At 40.2% G+C, this 21,043-nt stretch overlaps 2 protein-coding genes across 3 annotated transcripts in view; one reads left to right on the top strand and one right to left on the bottom strand.

Annotated features, from left to right (window-relative positions):
- Nucleotides 1-21,043, top strand: part of myoc (myocilin) — a 261,947-nt gene that overhangs the window by 132,334 nt on the left and 108,570 nt on the right. The gene's annotated exons all lie outside the window — the stretch shown is intronic.
- LOC309481761 (flavin-containing monooxygenase 5-like) lies at nucleotides 460-11,105 on the bottom strand. Of its 2 annotated transcripts, none has more exons than XM_082146820.1 (9): nucleotides 10,987-11,105; nucleotides 8,093-8,244; nucleotides 7,741-7,929; nucleotides 7,460-7,625; nucleotides 3,887-4,029; nucleotides 3,361-3,560; nucleotides 2,800-3,245; nucleotides 1,500-1,572; nucleotides 460-1,408 (listed from the first exon to the last, which is right to left on the bottom strand). In XM_082146820.1, the coding sequence occupies exons 2-9, from the start codon at nucleotides 8,222-8,224 to the stop codon at nucleotides 979-981; spliced, it is 1,779 nt and encodes a 592-aa protein (XP_082002946.1). In that variant the 5' UTR covers nucleotides 8,225-8,244; nucleotides 10,987-11,105; the 3' UTR covers nucleotides 460-978. The 2 variants fall into 2 exon arrangements, with proteins under 2 accessions (XP_082002946.1, XP_082002947.1); XM_082146821.1 differs by having other exon boundaries at nucleotides 462-1,408; nucleotides 2,890-3,245; nucleotides 10,987-11,104.

The raw sequence follows: 21,043 nt of genomic DNA, 5'->3' as shown, positions 1-21,043 counted from the left end.
AGTCACAATTTAGAAGTCTAAAATGTCCATTTTTAAAGAGAAATGTCAGCGAAACTTGAGTTTGTTACCCAGCCCTGTTTGTTTGAACCGCGAGAGGCGTCTAAACTTACGATACTCCTACATCGTAAAGTGTTACTCTTTTGGCATAAGTCGACTTGCCTAGGCCGTCTGCGGGAATTTTAGTTGATAAAGTTTTAAATATGGATATTTTTCTAACACGAACACATCGCTTCACTTCAGAAGGCCTTTATTAACCCCTCCAGAGCCATGTAGAGCACTTTTATCATGGATGGATGCACTTTGATGAAATTCCAAAAATATAAGGCCATTGACTGCCATTATAAAGCTTGGAAGAGGAAGGATATTTTTTAATATAACTGCAATTGTATTTGTCTGAAAGAAGAATGTCATATACACATAGGATGACTTGAGGGTGAGTAAATCATGGGCTGATTTTCATTTTTGAGTGAACTATCCCTTTAAGAGTGTTAAGAAACAGTTATGAAAAGTGCACTCTGATTAAGTAGACTAAACTGGCATTTTATTTCACTAATATTATAATTACCTTTTTTAAGATTTGAATTGCTACACAATTTAATCGGCCATTACTATTCTCAATATCAGCATATTAGAGTAAATTACCATGCTAAACAGACATGCTAACAACTGCAGCAGTTGGGAGTGATAAATCATTAAAATAATACTTGGAACTCTAATACATCAAACTAGTTTGATAGTGCAACATAATTACATACAAAACTGCACATACAATCAGTAACAATGAAATTAAATGTCATTATACACAAACTGAGTTACACATGTTTAGGCACTCTGTGATTCAGTATCAAGCATTTTATGTAAATGATGTGTCAATTACAAAATTTTCATGATGTTGACTACAATTCACCCTAATTGAAGTACACTTGTTATGTTAGATTTCAAATAAAGTATGTTAAGTTTCTGATACACATTACATGATCACTGTGTGGTCACTGGCAATGGTACAAAAGCCCTGATCTTGTCGAGGAGCGATGTAGGGTCTGCTATGAGTGAGTGCAGACTGGCCCTACTGTAATACAGAGCAGAGAGCAGCGCTGCAACAGACACTGAGAATAAGAGTGAATAAGAAAAGCGCTGTGACTGCAGCTCCGGTGCACAGCGTGTTTTCAGGGGCTCTGTGACTCGATCCCACTGAGTCAGGATTGCCTGCCGTGCACCTTCCCATCGCCCCGGTCCGTGCAAGCGAAACTGGTATGAAGTGCAGGGCCCAAAGATGATGTTCAGAGCCAGTCTCGGGTCTGTCAGGAGCAGCTTCGGGATAGATGGACGGGCACCCACTTGTTGAGCCAAATCATCCATGTAGGGGATGTAGTCCACCTCGATAGTGTGTCTCTGGGCGGCAACATACCTGCATGACAGTATGATAAAGAGTCATCCAGATGCACTTAAATTACATTTTAACTAAAAAAATTGTGTAAATGCTGTGTTATATAGTCAACCTTTGAGCCAATGCTTCCTCTTTTGCTTTAATGTCCTTCATCATTGCACTCATTGGAGGCAGTTTGCAAAGTTCTAGAGAGCATATCACAGTTTATGTACAAAAACACTGTGTACTTAATGTTCTGACATGTTCATATATAACTTAGAAAGAATAATCATACCCTGCAATTGTACCCCTATATTTTTAAGTACCATGTCATCAGACTGTAACTTTCAGAACTTTAAACCAGTCAAAAAGGATGAATACAAAGAACAAAAACAAGAAAAAGTCACTAATTGTTAATTATAAGAAGTCTTTGCTTAATTAAAAGTAACTGTGAACTCTAGAGCAGAGAAAACTAAGGGGGAAAATATACTAAACCATAGCAAGGATACGCTGGAATAGACAGATTAGAGCTAAGTAATTTGAACAAGAAATAACTACAGACTACTTGCAACGAATATAACACAGCAAAACAAGAGGGAAAGAAACACATTAAAAAGGGAGCTGAGAACACGAGGAACAGGTGAGCACACTCAGACAAAGGAGGACTCAACAAGGACTAATCAAGGGGGCGTGGTAATTGGAAACAAGGAGGCAGGACAAAAGGAGCACATGGCCAAAACAAAGAAAGGCAGAGCCATGTGTTTAAAGGACAAGTTCGGTATTTTACACTTAAAGCCCTGTTTACAGATCGTTTCTGATGAAATAGAACGGTTAAGATTCAAATTTGGACACATGCTGGTGTCCCGAGAATTTTAGGTTTCTTTCGCTTCTCCCCCCCACCTACATAATGGCTGCATATGGGCACTGGAACAATCCTTCCAAAAAACGCATTAAACTTTCGTTTACAAAGACGTGAAACTCACCGAGTGGTCAGGGGTGTTCACTGATATGCTCACACAAAAATCGCTACAAAAGACGCTTTCCAACAGGTTTTATCGTTGTTTTTGTCCAAGTTTTTTTTTTTTTTTTTTTTTGACAAAAACTACGATAAAACCTGTTGGAAAGCGTCTTTTGTAGCGATTTTTGTGTGAGCATATCAGTGAACACCCCTGACCACTCGGCATATGCAGCCATTATGTAGGTGGGGGGGAGAAGCGAAAGAAACCTAAAATTCTCGGGACAACAGCATGTGTCCAAATTTTAATCTTAACCATTCGATTTCATCAGAAACAATCTGTAAACAGGGCTTTAAGTGTAAAATACCGAACTTGTCCTTTAAGCACAACACAAACAAAGAGACAGACAGAACTGTCAGAGGAGAACCCTGACAATATATTCATATATTAATAGTATTGGTATTAGTATAAGTATACCTTTGTTGTTCTGAATTGTAGGAATATGAATATATATATTAGGAACAGCCCTTAGTTTTCTGTGTAGAAGTTCAGCATCATGTTTGATACCTTTAAAAACACGCGTGGCCCAGCGCGCTTGCATCTCAGAGACGGGTGTAATGGCTCCCAGAGGCTGGATTAGACCAATCACGGCTAAAGTTGGGCACTCTAATGCTGGGGGATACACATATTTGTACAGGGATACCTTGTTCTTTGAGACAGGAATTACATGTGAAGACAGGAAGGGGAATGAGAAAGTGTATCCTGTGGCAAACACCACCAGATCAATGTCATCCTCAACTGTGCCATCCTCAAAAACCACACTTGATCCACGAAACTCTTGCACATTCGGCTTGACAGAGACGGTACCTGAGAGGATCCGGTTTGGTAAATCATCATTGATCGTGGCATGCTGGCTTGAAAATCTGGGAAATAAACAAAAGACATTATCTAGTACACCATGAAAATGGTCAATTGCAGCAAAGACACTTTCATGGACCAAAGTCAGCAGAGTCTTGTTTGCTCCAGTGTTCCCAGTACCTGTGCGCAGGCTGCAGCCCATAGAGCTTGTGGTTGAACCGTTTATTGAGTTGTTTCTCTCTCAAATTGTTGATTAATCCAAAAGGCAATATTTGATTAAGCCAACCACGCATTCTGTTCCTAAATATCATATCTGATGGAACACCATTGTCTCCTACACGATTTAGTATCCAAGATCCCTTTCGGGTGCTCAGATAAACCTAGAATTAATGGAAAGTAAGTAAGGGAAACAATGTGGAATGCAGACACTGTAAAAAAAAATTACATCCCCAAGTCAAACATTTCTAATGACTGATAACATCTACATTTTTCAATTAGTCTGATGTATTATTTCTCATTGAGCCAATGTTAACAGAGTATTGCAACAAGAATTGCACTTGGGCCAATTAAAAAATTTAGATGTGACCAGTCACTAGAAAATTTTGACTTGGAGAGGTTAGAATTTATTTTACAGTGGAGGCTTTAATAAGAGTATAATAATTATTTATACACTATAATTATTTATACTGTATTTGTGGCATATCACCTGTTTGGCCATTCTGCTCAGTTCTACAGCAATATCTCCTCCAGAGTTCCCAAGGCCAATCACAACTACCCTCTTCCCTCGCCATTCTTCAGGGTTTTTGTAGTCACGGCTGTGGAAGATTTTCCCCTTAAACATGTCTATTCCTACAGAGCAATTTAAACAATTAGCCACTATAAAATAGAAAGGATATCACTGTTTAAAGGTATAGCGGAGGATGTTTTACTTCCTGGTGGGTAGTCTAAACTATTGGTCCTCCTAATTGTCAATCATTCTGGTGAATCAATCAAACTTTTCAAAAAGTGGAGAGGGCGGGTCTTATCTAAAATTTGGAAAGATCCTCCGCTATACCTTTAAGTTAAAGTCCCCCTGTAGTTAGTAATTGTATCCCCAGAATGACATATTTAAGTGTCTTTTCCTTGAAAAAAATAAATACATTCGTAAAGGCTTAAAATAGCTTGAATGTAACTCTACACCCTAGCCTCATTTAGTGTATGCAGTTCTATGAATATGCAAATTAGCCCGCCTCCACTCACTCACACCAGCTCAGAGATCCACTTGTTAAAGATTACGTTGATGTGATTGGTTACAAGGCAGTTTGTGACGTCAGAAAGACCAGCGATTTAACCGCGTTTTTGAGACTGTCTTTGTTTCACAGCATTTTAAGAAGAAAATACTCAACATGTTTTGTCTTAAAGCATATTAAAAACACTATATAGACATATCAACAACACTGAAAGCTTGATTTTCACCACAGGGGGACTTTAAGCCTGCCATTGCATTCAGTATTTATATAAAAAAAAAAAACATATTTAAATAATTGACTTGATATTTAATAATTTTTAAAGCTAGTTGAATCATTCTTTGCAAAAACTTGTAAACTTAATAATCATTAAACAATATTTCTGTTCAACTGCCTGAGATTCTGCTTAATGCTACAACAACTGTACCAGAGCTTTGCAACCCTCTCTGGTGCACACTGAAGCTTGAGTCACCATTGGCTAGTAAATTTTTTATTTTACTCGCCAGACTTTTTACATGGAATGCAAGAACAATGCAAATGAAAAAAATTTGACATAAATATAATATAAATATAAAATATAAATTTCAAACACTATTAAAGTCACGTAAACAGTCTGTAAAAAATGAAGAACAAATATTCAAACTACAAGCAACAGCACAAATAAACAACAAAGATGCAAATTAAATAAACTATCCTTTTTTTAGGTTTTTTTGTTAGATCTAACAGTAGTTAGATACAGATTAGGTAGATTAAAGACAGAAATTGAATAAAGTAATCAAATGTAAAATAACACTGCATAGCCTTAACTGTATAAATTAAACATAGATGAATCCTATTAAAGTTAGTTATTCTGTCAAGAGCATTGAGTGATTTTATTTATTTATTTCAGTGAGTCTTTTGTTTGATAGATTAACATTAAAAAACAGGCAGCAGTAGTACAATTAGGCTGCTGTCACTTTAAGATATAATGCAAGTATACACATGCGTTTTATTTCTTGACTGTTTACATTCAGTTAACTCATAACCGACTATATTTACTAGGATGCATGTCAAATGGGCATTTTGACATAATTTTGTGTGAAATTGTCCATTCAAGCACAAGAAGACGTGAAAGAGAGCTCAATTCAGTATTCACGTGCTGTCAGACGTAGCTTTCTGGCCACATGCTTCAGGCGTGCAGTTTGTGCACAGTGCGCGCGAGTTATCTTTTGCGTTGTGAAAGATGATGTGTATTTTCAGTTAACTTTAGTCAGAAGCATTTACATTGTTACTGTGCATTAGATTTAATCATCTCAGCCTTAGATTTATTCAACTCTATCTGTGTCTGTAAAGGTGTGAACCAAATGGCCCATACAGATGTATGGCCCAAAGAAACTGACTGGTGTGAATGCGATCTCCTGTGGGAGGCCCTAACAGTTTTCTATTGTTTGTAGCCCATTTGTCTTCATGTATAAAGTTCTGTCTCACAGACAGAACTTTGGGTTAAGACTGTTGAAGGACGACATGCTAACATCGCTGCTGAAGGACTGCTACACTACAAACGTTCAATAAATTATTTTCCCCACAAGAACTCTGGTCAAGCTTACTTATTTTATGTATTGGAGAAATCTAATACATTGGCGAGCCACCCAAACCACTGCTCGGCCAAATACATCAAAATCTAACAGTTGTCTAGCGCTTGAATGTTTCAATTAGAAAGATTTTAAAAAAGCGTGCAAGTGACAAACTTTCATGACAACGCAGCACTGGTCCAACAGTTCTCGAGCCCTGCATGTGCTCTCTCTTTCTCTCACAGTGAGTGCATGTGTGTGAGAGAAAGCGACTGAGTGAGCTCTCAGCCAAGCAACAATGCGTAAAGCTCAGCAGGCAATGAAATTATAACTGCACTTAAAGGGATAGTTCACTTTGAAATTAAATTTTGGTATGTTTTAGCTTACCTCAAGGGCATCCAAGATGTAGGTGTCTTTTTTTCCGCAGTAGTTTCAATTTTTATATTTTTAGGTCAAACCGTTCTTGTCTGTCAGTCATATAATGCAGGTCGATGGTCACTGTTGGACCAGTGCTGCGTTGTCATGAAAGTTTGTCACTTGCACGCTTTTTTTAAATCTTTCTAATTGAAACATTCAAGCGCTAGACAACTGTTAGATTTTGATGTATTTGGCCGAGCAGTGGTTTGGGTGGCTCGCCAATGTATTAGATTTCTCCAATACATAAAATAAGTAAGCTTGACCAGAGTTCTTGTGGGGAAAATAATTTATTGAACGTTTGTAGTGTAGCAGTCCTTCAGCAGCGATGTTAGCATGTCGTCCTTCAACAGTCTTAACCCAAAGTTAAGTCTGTGAGACATAACTTTATACATGAAGACAAATGGGCTACAAACAATAGAAAACTGTTAGGGCCTCCCACAGGAGATCGCATTCACACCAGTCAGTTTCTTTGGGCCAAACATCTGTATGGGCCATTTGGTTCACACCTTTACAGACACAGATAGAGTTGAATAAATCTAAGGCTGAGATGATTAAATCTAATATACAATAGAAGTCACCTTGGCTACTGCAGTTCATTGGAACGAAACCGTAGCCAATGCGACATCTAGTGTATATATCTATACCCGCCCGCGCTCTCAGATCACTTGGACGTGGCTGTGTACAAGAGGTAAAAACGATATAAATACTGTTCGTTATCTCACACAAACCGCTCGTTTCGTGTCTTGGGCCATCAATGTGTACTTACGATGGGGAATTGTTTAATTTGGACGATGGGGAATTGTTTTAATTTGGACTCTGTGCATGCTCTTTGAGACAGTGACCATCGACCTGCATTATATGACTGACAGACAAGAACGGTTTGACCTAAAAATATCAAAATTGAAACTACTGCGGAAAAAATGACACCTACATCTTGGATGCCCTTGAGGTAAGCTAAAACATACCAAAATTTAATTTCAAAGTGAACTATACCTTTAACTTATTTTAAGCCCAGTTTGGCTTTTAATAACTTTACGTTGTTGCTCTTCAGACATAGTGTTTGCTTAGTCATCACATGTACTGCACCTGGAAAGTCCTTTAGGGGGAGATGAGGGTGACAGTGGTGACCGGTACAGACCATCACAGCATCAAACACCTGCTTCTCTCTCAGACCATCCTTGGACTCTGTCTCTACATCCCATTGACCAGAGTGAGGGAAGTCTGGCCTTGGGGTAACATGAAGGACTTTTGTCTAAGAAACACAAAACATGAATTTGTGAATCTTTGAAACCTCAAAAACTTAAGATATATATGAGGTACAGTATATTCCTAACTTCACAGTTCACATAAGCTTTTTTAGGCCAGACCTGGAAATGGATGTGCCGTTTGAGCTGGAAGTGCTCAGCATACATTCGGAAGTAGTCCATGATGAGGGAGTTGTGCATGTAGTTTGGGAAGTGGGCAGGGATAGGGAAATCACTGTAGCACATCATCTCCTTTGAAGAGTTGATAATCAAAGAGTGGTAAATACTAGCACGATCTGGATCTGGAATTTCCTAAAATAGAAAGACAAGAAGTAAACTGCATACGTTTCTCGCAGCACCTTAATTATTGATGGTCTGCAATGAACTATGCCTCAGGGTTCAGTGCTTGGTCCCCTTATTTTATTCATACAGTATGTACAATTTCAGTGGGCCCAATCATATAAACATATCTCACCTTAAACCTCCAAAGACCTCCAATGTCATCACTGGTCTCAAAACACACTGGCTCCAGGCCTTCATCCAGGCAGCATTTGATGCAGGTCAGCCCAGAGGTTCCTCCGCCAATCACAGCAACACGTTTAGCCATAATTATGTACAACAGTCAGACTTCAGGTAGATGATAGAAACATTTGATTTAAAGGAATAATTCACCAAAAAGAAAGAAAGAAAGAAATGTCATAAATGATGCACACACTTGTTGTTTGGAACCCATAAAGTTTTTGTCATTTTTTCCAAAGCATGACACTATCCACCAGGGTTATTTCATCACATCTCAAATTATGCATATATTTTTTTGTCATACAAACTTTAGCATTTAATGTAGGCCTATCTGTGATACACAAAATTATTCACATTTTATTTGTGAAAGGTTTCACAAAGTAGTGAAGTTCAGGGGGGGAATGACAAATCCAGCAGGTCAAGATGACGCTGATTTCAGTCATTTAAAGGGCACCTATTGTGCCCCTTTTCACAAGATGTAAAAGTGTGTATGTGAAATTTTAACTCAAAATACCCAACAGATAAATATTTATAGCACGTTTAAATTGTCACTTTTTTTATAAAAAATATTTGCAGTAATTTACTGTTATTCGTAAGTGTATGCATTGTGAAACTACAGCTTCAGGCTTACACAAAATAAATATGATCTGTATTCTTCTGACTTCCATTTTTCTGCGCATATACAGCCAAAAGCAGAATTACTGTTTCCCCCGTTACAACGCCGTTACCGTTACTGACAATATGTGGCGTTACTATAATTGAGCTCACTGAAGCGGTTTTCATCCAAGTAGGCTCTCTCTCAGCCATAGGACCTGCAAAGTTTTTTCTCTGGTATGTGTGTGTTTATGAGGCGCCGGACTGGACAAAACCGAAGCGAACGCTCAACAGTGCGTGAGAAAGACAGAGTGTGTCTGAGAGTAAGCAACATTAAATTCTAATAATTCCAATGTAATTGAACATTAAACACAATTACACACTATCAAGTCTTCCCCTTTTCTAATTTTCTCAAAAACACATAAAATAACACTTAATTTCAAAATGTTTTATTCTCTCTTAATTCAGCTTTATGCAAAGCATGCTGGGAACTAACAAGCACCGACCAGTTTCAGTTAATACAACACAAATCATTTATATAATCCAACACAAACGGATTAAGTAAACTTACATTTTACATATATTTAAGCAGATTGAACACAATCAAATTTAGTTTGGACAAAATATATAGAAATTGTGGTGCTTAAGCTCATTTTAATGAAGCAATTTGAACAAGCAGCCCCAACATTTTTTTTTCAGTGCAATATATTAAAAGCATCCCAGAACATACTTTACGAAATACTAACAGTTGCCTTTAGATTAACTTTATACTTACCTGGCTGATACTTCTAGCTCTAACACCAAGCACATTGCCACCATCTTTGCACGCCGTCTTCATCCAATACGTTGGAAATCGTCACATCGTTTTTTTTTTTTTTATCACGAAATTAAACCTTTTACATTAGTTTAACGATTGATAATTAAGTATAGTGGGAAATTATACAGGTTAATTAAACGCAATATAATAGTGTTTTGGTGGCAAACAAATATGTGTGTTACTTTAACCCAAAATATTTGGGTAAAAAGCACCAAACAAAACCATTTTTTTTAGTGTGAAGTTGTGGGACAGTTTTATCATTTTAATTTGCACTACAAAGAGAGTATGTATATTTTTTTTATTATTATTTATTCATTTTTGCTACATTTCTTAAGCATCATTTATTTTTAGACTTGGCCAGTTGTGGTCTGTGCAATAAATATTAAAAGTTCTAAACCATCTATTGTGTTTTATTGTTCCACTATATAGTAATGATAATATTCACAATAATATATTGAATTGAATAGGTGTCTCTCACATTGTCCCACAGCACCATTAAAATAGTGTAGATTAGTGTGCAATGTTTTATAATAATAATTTATTCTATTTAGTGTCCATTTTTTTTGTTTTAGAACAATGACAGACTGTAGTAAAGAACTGCACTGTAATATGTTACTGGAGTAACTGATTGTGTGTGTGAGAAAGAATATTAATATTATTATTATGTTTTTACCTCCAAGACTGAGAAATTATAATATTTCAGGCGAGGCAAGGCGCATCTCAAACAAGCCTCTTTGCCACCAATCCCCAGCCCCTGATGTTTCGAGTTCAGCCCCTGAGCCCTGATGTTTTTAAAACATCGAAACGCCCATGGGTTAGAGATTTTAAAATTTTGAATTAAAGTTAAGAAAATAACGTTAGAATAATGACAACATCTCATCTGACAGCAGATACTGAATCAGAATCGCATCAGAAAAACAGAATTCTGTTCGTTGTTGTTTCTTTGACTGCACGTGCACGCTCCACGACCCATCAGTTGAGAAACACTACTGATAGTGACTAACTTTTTAGAGCTATAAGCATTAAAAAAATTAAGAGTTGCGAACGACGATCTCGGACTGGAGGACCGCGTCACATTCACAAATCATGAAGAATGACATGCGATTATTTACAAGAGAGCGCTCAGCGGATTTACAAGCAAACTTATCTGCGCTGTGTAACTGTCAATGTATTTGTGAAATCGACTTGCTAAATTACTGACAACAAGAACATGTCATATAAAATTAGTCATATTCGGACAAACATACAGCTCGTTACGTAAACACGCCTATCCCAAACGATGGAGTGATATGTTTTTTTTTCGTCGATTTTTTTTTTTTTTTTTTTACTGCACAAAGATGGGATACAAGTAGGCTATCACACAAAAACTCAAGGTAAAGCAAGGCAGTAGCTACATACAGTAAGAGAGTCTCAATAAGTGATGTGGCGAACCATCTTACCTAGTGTGAAGCAGAGAGTGAAGAAGAGGTACGTCGCTCCACACAAACACTTCACCCCTATATGCCGATTGTAAAATAGGCGGAGATTCATTGCCGTCACTCTGGTCAATAACGTTGAATTAGTTAAATGCCAAGGGGAAGAATTGCCCTGACAACTGACGCACGCGCGCGTTTTAAGACACACACACACACACACACACACACACACACACACACACACACACACACACACACACACACACACACACACACACACACACACACACGGAAAGAGCACAACACAACTTGAGGGTGAGTAAATGATGACAGAATTTGTATTTTTTGGTGAACGATCCCATTAATATTTGTCAACATTACTTACCATATTATTGTATTTATTCACAATTTTATGATAAACACATGTAAAAAGTCATTTTATATATATATATATTTTTATAAATTTTTTATTTGTAATTTAGGACCTGTTTGATCTATGTCCCCTTCAGAAAGTTTCTGATAATTCCACTAGGTGGCAGTAAACGGGGGGGAAAACGAATTTTCTTGATATCTCCTTCTAAAACAAAATTATTGAGATTTATCTGAAAAGAGTCACTGGTGTCTCCAAGTCTACTTTTACGGTGTCCATTTATGATTTCTGAAGGAATTGGGCATAGGCCTATCTGAATTTAAAAAAGCGTCCTACCCATATTCATTGGAGTAGATGGATAAAAATTGTCTCATTTTACAGAAAACACTCAAAATTTTAACACAGTGGTGGAATATTACATATATTGTATTTTATTTATTTTAATCTAAAACAACAAAATGAACACATTCAGTGTTATGATTTTATATGTCTATGTATTTGTTTGTCCATTGAAAAAAAAGATTTAAAGAACAGACTGTTGACAATTTTGATTTCGTTACACCATATATTTAGCGCACATTTGAAGATATAGGCCGTCCCAATTTGGGCTTTTGTCGCAAATAGGCGTCCCAGTGAGTATGTGCCATTTGGAAAGTTCAACATTTAAGCCCTATATATTTGTCAGTAGCCTATCAGATAACGTTGTCTTGTTAGCTTCGAAGTGTTAAGCCCCTTTCACACAGCGCTTTGAACCCGGGAAATTGCCGGCAAATTGCCAGAGCGCCTTCTGTGTGAACGCAAACTCGACCCGGGATTTATGCCGGGATCGATGCCGGGTCGAGACCTAGTAACATTGCCGTGTTCAGTCCCGGAACGCGCGCTGTGTGAACAAAAGCCGTAATAATGCCGTGTCGTAGTGATGACGCTGAAGCCGGGATCGTTCGCCAGCTGTGAAACGGTACGTAATGCGCAAGTTTATGATCGAATCAGAGAAAAAATGCACAAGCGTGGTTTCTCGAGAGAGAGATCGCAGCTCATAAGCAAACTTAAGACGCTGCTGAGATTACAAGTCACCTCGATGTCACGTGTCTTTACGGCATTTTTACGGGTTGTGTGTGACGCACGCTCTGATTCCGCGAAATCACTGGCAGTGTGAATGAACCAAAATCAAACGAACCCGGGTCAAATCCCTGGTCACTTTTACCCCTTTTCCACCAAGGCAGAGCTGGTGCTGGTTCGGAGCCAGAGCCTAGTTTCAAATCGGTTCTTTGTTTTTCCACCGCCAAAGCACCAGCTCCGAACCAGTAAAAGTGGTTCTTAAGTAGCACCAAATCATTGCAGGGTCTAGAACGGAGCCAAGAAAGAACCGCTTGCGTCAGGGGCTGGGGGCGGGGTTACCGTGGCCAACAAGACTGAAGAGAAACTTGTGACCGCCATTTTTAAATAGCAGCTAGTCGAGCTAATAGCAGCTCGATTATAATATCCGTCTACGGCGAGCTGCACAAACGCGTTGGATTCGCCGTGTTTGGATGCCGATTTATTTTCGCAAACCCATGCGCATCCATAGTAACGCAACGTCTATTATTGTTGATGCCTTGTTCGAGATGCATCGGAGCAGCGTGGACCGATCAGAGCTGCGGGAGTGTTTGGAGATCATACGACTCCTTGTTCTTTTTGATCGCTTTGATTTCATGTGCTGATCGTTCTGCGAGAAGCCGATGCATCTCGAACAAGTCTGGTGTGTTTGTGTTTGGCGCTGCCGTACTAGCGTTGCTGGGCAATGTGATACGTATGCAGTGACGTAAGATATAGCTCTGTTGTGGCTCTCTGGCCGGTGGAAACGCAAACCGGTTCTTAGTAAGCTCGTCAGTCGAACCAACTCCGAACTGGCAATAGCTCTAGCTCTGAACCAGCACCCGGTTCTTGTTGGTGGAAAAGGGGTAAAAATCCGTGTATTTTCCGGAATCACTGTGTGAAAGGGGCTTTAGTGTAACAGACTTTGTTGGATTCTGTTATGATCACTGATCTATACAATGTCATTCTATATAGATCAGTGGTTATGATGCATTCTGGATGTAGGCCTACTGGCGCTCGTTGTATGTATTTTTCCCCTCGGGGCATGCCGTAGATAGGCAAGGGTCATGCGCACTTTTGGTACTGGAGTGCCGCGGGTTTTTGCATAGATATCATATAATAAAGGCTAGATGTCTCGTTCACGCTGCTGGCCAATGGAGGTCGACGTCCGCACATGGCGGCCATCTTGCCACAGGGAGCTCGCTCACTCGTAACATTGTGTTTTAATGGTGCATGTACTTTTAAATAACCATAACTTGCTCAATTTTCTACAGATTTTCAAACGGTTTGGTTTGTTATAAACGTCAGAGATGTAGTTATGACACTGCATACATATTAATAATTATAACATACATGTTCAAGCATTCGGAATTATAGCTACGTTAATAACGTTTGTAAGAAACCAAACCGTTTGTAAATCCATCAAGATATCAGCGAGATAAGAGGATTTGTGTTCGTGCTGATCACTCACCTTACTTAAGATACCACAGAGCTCGCCAGAAAGCTTCCCTGTGACAAGATGGCCGCCGGTGATCCCGTTCGAGACTCCGCCTTAAGACATCTAGCCTGATATGGATATCTATGGGTTTTTGGCATAGACATTATAAATACATAGACGCCCTATTGGCCGCTGGATCGTACGTCAAAGGCGCCGCTATATTGCGGAGGGCAACTTTCCCATAACTCTCATAACGGGAATTGAGAAAAATTACTGCTTTGTGTGCTGCTTGGGGCTGTAGGCTACAAATCGCTGCACAATTGAAAACAGGTCTCGGGGAATTACCTTTCACAAGCAAGACTTGCTTGGTTGTATTTGGTCATTATATAATTAGTAATAGTAACGTTAGTTGGCCACGGAGTCAGTCGGACTAAAATAGCTAGCGATGTCGCTATTTAACTTAGCTGTGAAAGTTGAGACATTAAGTTGTCATGATTTATATTATAGTTTAGCTTAAATATTATATTATTTTATATTATAAAGTACATTTTCTGAAATCTAAATATTCCTCTATTTAAAACCGACTTTCATGACAAGTAGGCTACTCGTTTCGGTAGTCACTATTTCATTTACTATTTTTATTATTGTCTGTATTATTCTGCAATTGATATTACATTGTATTTGCTATTATTATTGTTGTTATTATAATATTATACCACTTGCGATTATCACTCTTTTATAGTTATGCTGTTAAATTATTGTACTAACTTTGTTATTATATATTTGGAGTATCTATCTGTAAATATCTATTATTTTAGTGCTATAAAAATACAGAAAGCAGCCTGCCGGTGTGATTTGTATTTGCCGATTTGTTTCATGGCGGTCAATTCTAAGCACAAGAAAAGCTAAAATCGGGTTAAAGACAGAAAATGCTTTTTCCACAATAAGAAAACTTTATTTTATTTAATGTGAAAATTAAATTATATCTCAGTATGGGGGTCTACACAATTCAAGAATAAAAAGTCAAATACATGACAAGCCTGAGCTTTCACAATTCCTTATTAAAAAATATTTTATTATATTTTACCATCTATTTTATAATATTTTATGTCTAACTATCGAGATTTTAAATAACTAGAGATGGAACTTTTTGTACACCATGTACAAACCACTGAAATCGGTTGATAAATGATAAATGTAAACGTTATTTTTGTTTTTATCCAGAAAAAATGCAGCTCGCCTGTTTACTTGGATTTGTTTACAGCGCAGTCTTGCCCTCAGCAATATGGCGGACACGTTGACAAGCGAACAATAGTGCGTCTATGTATTTATTATGTTGATGGTTTATGGAGTTAGTGATCTCATGTGTTGCATATAATAAAGTGGAGAAGAGTTCAAACGCCTATGGTTTATTGTTTTCTTATTTCTGAGTGTTAGGCGAACCCTGTACGAACGCTCGGTCACATTAGCATAACGATTATCAGCGGTACAGGGCAGGCAACTTCGGCAAACGTTTTAAAAGGTAAAATTTCATTTAATTTGAACATTACAAAATACACAGTGGTTACGGTAGCTAATGTCTACTAATCCAAAATTAAAAAAGCTTTTAGACAGACGAAAGAGAAAACTCAAGGCCACGTCTGAGGACCGTTATACCTAGCTTAACTGTCATGGATACATGCTGCGTACCCTAAAGAATGACGTCACTTGCTAAGGTGCATTTGATTGTCACTTGCTTGTATCTCCCAGTGTAGCAATATTACACTTTTTTTGTTATTTGAGTTCCATGTGCAACCCATTTGAGTACCCGAGCAACCCTAGGAGCTATGTTGTCCGGGGCTATATGCCCATGGTAGGGTCTCCCAAGGCAAACAGGTCCTAGGTGACGGGTCAGACTAAGAGCAGACTACTGTTTTAGAAGAGGAAGTTGCTCAACTGCATTTGTGAGAAAATCTGCCTGGACACATTTGTGAGAAAATCATAACAGACAGATATGCATGCACTAGATTTGGTATTTTTTCAAAGGTTACATGCAATTTGTAGGATGGTTTGTATTTATTTGTGAAGTATTATCTTGTCTCATTTATTTATATTTGTAAAACACAATACATATTTGTTACTCCACTGCATTTTCACTCAAACTGACCTTTGTATTTGCACATTGCTTTCTGTTTGTTTGCGAGTCGAGATTTCCTTTGCGAAGTAGATCGAGTTTGTTTGCAAAATGCTGGATTTGTCTGTTTAATTATGGCACATAATTCGCTCCATAGAAAACCTGCAAAATCGGCAGTGTATCAAATACTTGTTCTCCCCACTGTATATATGAGGTACAGTATATTCCTAACTTCACAGTTCACATAAGCTTTCAGGCCAGACCTGGAAACGGATGTGCCGTTTGAGCTGGAAGTGCTCAGCGTACATTCAGAAGTAATCCATGACGAGGGAGTTGTGCATGTAGTTTGGGAAGTGGGCAGGGATGGGGAAATCACTGCAGCACATCATCTCCTTTGAATAGTTGATAATCAAAGAGTGGTAAATGCTAGCACAATCTGGATCTGGATTTTCCAAAGATAGAAAGACAAGAAACAAATTGAATCAGTTTCTTGCAGCATCTTGTTTATTGATGGTCTGCAATGAACTGAGCCTCAGGGTTCAGTGCTTGCCCCCTAATTTTCTTCATACATTATGTACAATTTCAGTGGGCCCAATCATATGAACATATCTCACCTTAAACCTCCAAAGACATCACTGGTCTAAAAACACACTGGCTCCAGGCCTTCATCCAGGCAGCATTTGATGCAGGTCAGACCAGAGGTTCCTCTGCCAATCAGAGCAACACGTTTAGGCATAATGATCCACAACAGTCAGTCTTTAGGCAGATGATAGAACGATTGAAAGGAATAATTCACCAAAAAGAAAGAAAGAAATGTAATAAATGATGCTCACACTTGTTGTTTGAAACCCATATGATTTCATTATTTTCAAGAGATTTTTGTCATTTTTCCAAAGCATGACCAAAGCACTATCCACTTAATGTTCCATCACATCTCAAATTATGCAAATATTTGTTGTCATACGAACTTTCATTTCATAAAAAAACTAAACATTTTATGTAGGCCTATTCGGTATATATTCGGCAGGTATATTTTCAACTTTTTTTTTCCTTTTTTTTTTTGCATAATTTTAATTATGATTTGTGAACGGTTTAACAAATCAGAATACAGAAGTTAGGCACTCAGGAAAGGGTAAACTGACCAAAACTGTACTGCAAAATATTTCACCCAACAGAATAGTGAAGTTAGGCGGGGGGGATCACAAATCTAGCAGGTCAAGATTACGCAGATTTCAGTAATTTAAGTCAGTGGTTCTCATCAGTTTTGGCCATGGGACCCACATTATCCCATGGTCACTAAGCCATGATGAATTTGACCTATGATCTAATTAATTCATATATGTCCTATGTATGTATGTGTGTGTGTGTGTGTGTGTGTGTAATGTGTATGTAGCAGATTTCACCCAGCACCACAAATTAACCACCAACAGTAGGCTCTGAGGGGGACCACGCCTGCAGTTTATTGACAGAGGACAGAAAAAGAACATACATCTTCAGGTTCACTCTGTTTTAACTGACTCTCCCCAGTCACAGGCTGTTCTCTGGGAGTATTTTATACAATTAAGTCTTGTATCACAATAGTCAATTTCTATAGCCATAATTAAAGTGTGCGCGCTTGCGAGCATAACGGCTGACAGAAAGATTTTTTTGAGGTGTGGCGTCGCTAGGACTAATTATTCGGTGCTCGAGGCACAGACAATGGCAAATCAAAATCTAACAAGTCTTTATTTTTGGCAGAACACGAAAACTCTTCTAAAACTCTGTTAGGTGAAAACGTATCAGGTTACGACTGTAACCCTAGTTCCCCGAGATGATGCGTCAGTGACTCTTTGGGAACGCCCCTGCATGATTGCGTCTGAAGCACGTGTCATCTAGTTCAATGGCGAGAGTAAACGTCACGGGCGGGTGACGTCATGACCAGGAAAGGATAAAAGCACATCTGGTTAGAACCGCGCTAGCTTCGAAAAAGGCCAAAGCAAGTCGATCACAGGGATGTAGAAATTATGGCAAAGTGACACATCGTCTCGTTCCCTACTCAGGGAATTAGGGTTACAGTCGTAACCTGAGACGTTCCCTTTCGAGGGAACTCGCGATGCGTCACTGGCGCTTTTGGAACGAGAATGCCCGAACGCCATGCAGCCAAGAACCTGTTGTGTTAAACTGTCACGACATGAGAACTCTAGAACCTGGGGCATCCATGTCTAGGTCATAAAATCTGACAAAACGTAAGCGGCGAAGACCAGCCAGCTGCATCCCAAACTTCTTGAATGGACACCCCAGAAATTAGGGCCTTGGAGGCCGCCATACCCCTTGTAGAATGGGCTCTAGTGGCCAAAGGTGAAGGATGGTCCAGAACCTCATATGCAAGAGAGATAGCCTCGACTATCCACTTACTAACCGTCTGCTTGGATGCAGGAAGGCATCCAAGCAGCCCCTTAGGGGGCCCAAAGCATACCAATAATTGATCAGACATTCTCCACTGGGCAGATCTGTGGACGTAGGTATCCAGTGCTCTGACTGGACAGATGAGGTTCAGTTTCTCCTGGTCTAAGTCCTTGAAGGGAGGAGGACAGAACGCCTGCAGTACGATAGGCCGGGGTATATTGGTTGGAACCTTAGGTACATGACCGGGTTTAGGACAGAGGAACGCTTTGACCATCCCGGGTGCAAACTCAAGGCATGAGGGAGATACTGACAGGGCCTGGAGATCTCCTACTCTTTTTAGTGAAGAAACAGCTAGAAGGAACAGTTTTGAGGGTCAGACATTTTTCTGAAACAGACTCGAGAGGCTCAAAGGGAGCGACATATAGACCTTCTAGAACAAGAGCCAAATCAAAAGCTGGAATTCTGGTACAAACTGCAGGCCTCAGCCTCAGGGTGCCACGAAGGAAACGTATAATTAGAGGATCTCTTCCAATAGATAAACCCCCCAAGTGGGCATGGTGAGCAGCAATAGCCGCAACATAGACCTTAAGTGTGGAAGGAGATAACCCTGAATCAAAACGATCTTGAAGGAACTCAAGTATTGAACCCACAGTGCAATTAACTGGATCCCATTGTCGTGAATTACACCAAGAGGTAAAAAATCTCCATTTCAGGGCGTAAAGCTTCCACGTGGACGGAGCTCTGGAGTTTAGTATGGTCTCTACAACCTCAGTTGAGAGACCAGATTCTATGAGTCGGGCCCTCTCAGAGGCCAGACTCACAGGTTGAATGTTTCTGAGCGGGGATGGAGGATTGCACCCCCACCTGAGATAGAAGGTCCCTCCTGACCAGCAGCTCCAGGGGAGAGCCGTCGAGAAGGGATATTAGGTTCGAGAACCACACTTGGCTTGGCCAGTACGGAGCTACTAACAGTAAACTCACTCCCCTGGCGTACCTTCTCCAGAACTCCTGGGAGCAGAGCGATCATGGGAAAAGCATACAGACTCGGCCACGTCTGCATCATGGCGTCCAGACCCAGTGGGGCTGGATGCGTGAGAGAAAACCAAAGTGGACAGTGCGTCGTATCCTGAGACGCGAACAGATCCACCTGTGCCTGGCCATAAACTCCCCAAATGTGCTCCACCACCTCGGTGTGGAGCCTCCATTCCCCGGGCCTCAGCCCCTGTCTCAACAGGATGTCTGCTCCTATATTCTGATGTCCCGGAATATAAACTGCTCTCAGGGAGAGTAACTTCCCTAGGGACCACAAGAGAATCTGGTGCGCCAGTTTGCATAGTGGACGTGAACGCAGACCCCCTTGATGATTTATATAGGAGACCACCGATGTGTTGTCTGTGCGAACAAGCACGTGATAGCCCCTCAGGCCTGGAAGGAAATGTCTCAATGCATTGAAGACTGCCATCATCTCCAGGCAGTTTATGTGCCAAGAAAGATGATGACTCCTCCACAGACCATGAGCTGAGCGGCCTTCCATTACCGCTCCCCAGCCTGTGAGAGAAGCGTCTGTCGAGAGCGGAGCTAGAGCTGCATCTACGCATTTCATGAACATGCGGGGTGATAGAGCTAGACCAAAAGGAAGAACCCGATACTGTTAGGCTTTGCCCCCAGAAGTGAACCTTAGGAACTTCCTGTGTTATGGAAGTATGGAGACATGCGAAATATGCGTCTTTCAGATCTATCGTAACAAACCAGTCCTCGGATCTGATTTGAGTCACAATCTGCTTCAACGTCAGCATTTTGAATTTCAACTTCTTGACTGAACGATGCAGAAGACAAAGATCTAAATTAGACGCAGAACTGAACTGGATTCTGTACCCCTTTTCTACTATGTGCAGGACCCACTGAGATATTATTTGGTAGAGTCTTCCACTCTGACAGACAATCTACTAAGGGAACCAGCCTTTGAAGGCTGGCCTCTGGTGTAATAAGAGCCGTCACTTCGGTGACCTGGAGCATATTGGCAAGAAATAACTGAACTGACTGACTTTCTACCCTCTTCAGAGGGCGTGAATCCGATGCGGCGTCGTGGGGACGCTGAGTCGGAAGTTCGCTGGAAACCACTGCGCCCCGAGGCACAGAGGGTGGCAGGGTTGGCAAAATGGCCTCCTGAGGGCACCGGGATGGAGCAGGCACCGTGCAATGAGGTGAACACTGCTCCAGCCCGGAGGGGGCTGCCCTCAGAAGACGTCTCAAACCTCCACGATAAGAGCTTCCGTGCTGCCTCGGCAGCAGTGGGACCCGATCCGCCGGGAACACTCACCTAAACACCCTCCTTGAAGAGTGACAGGCGAGAGCGGAGCGTGCGAAGCGGCAGCCTCTCACAATGCTCGCAGTCAGCCCCCTTAAAGGCTGACAGAGCGTGCTCCGCTCCCAAACAAATCACACAAAGTTTGTGTGTATCCCCACCCGTGAGAAAACGAGGGCAGGGAGCACACGACTTGAATGTTTGTTTGGACGCCATGATAGATATATATATGAAGCTGTAAGGTTTTCGTGACAGACAACAACAAATATAACAGACAGTTTGACATAGAGCGCTTGCTGAGGCACAGAAGCTGGCGCAGTTCTAACCGGATGTGCTTTTATCCTTTCCTTGTCATGACGTCACCTGCCCATGACGTTCACTCTCGCCATTGGACTA

The sequence above is a fragment of the Leuciscus leuciscus genome, assembly GCF_965113295.1.
Source record: "Leuciscus leuciscus genome assembly, chromosome: 19".
NCBI classification, from domain to species: Eukaryota; Metazoa; Chordata; class Actinopteri; order Cypriniformes; family Leuciscidae; genus Leuciscus; species Leuciscus leuciscus.
This window is presented reverse-complemented; position numbering and strand designations above follow the sequence as displayed.

What these genes read in the sequence shown, in the direction of transcription:
- LOC309481761 (XM_082146820.1), bottom strand. Translation starts at nt 8,224, where the DNA reads ATGGCTAAACGTGTTGCTGTGATTGGCGGAGGAACCTCTGGGCTGACC. An exon ending in AACGGCACATCCATTTCCAG is followed by an intron (nt 7,626 to 7,740) that starts GTCTGGCCTAAA and finishes TGTGTTTCTTAG; the next exon opens with ACAAAAGTCCTTCATGTTAC. An exon ending in GGGCTGCAGCCTGCGCACAG is followed by an intron (nt 3,246 to 3,360) that starts GTACTGGGAACA and finishes TTTATTTCCCAG; the next exon opens with ATTTTCAAGCCAGCATGCCA.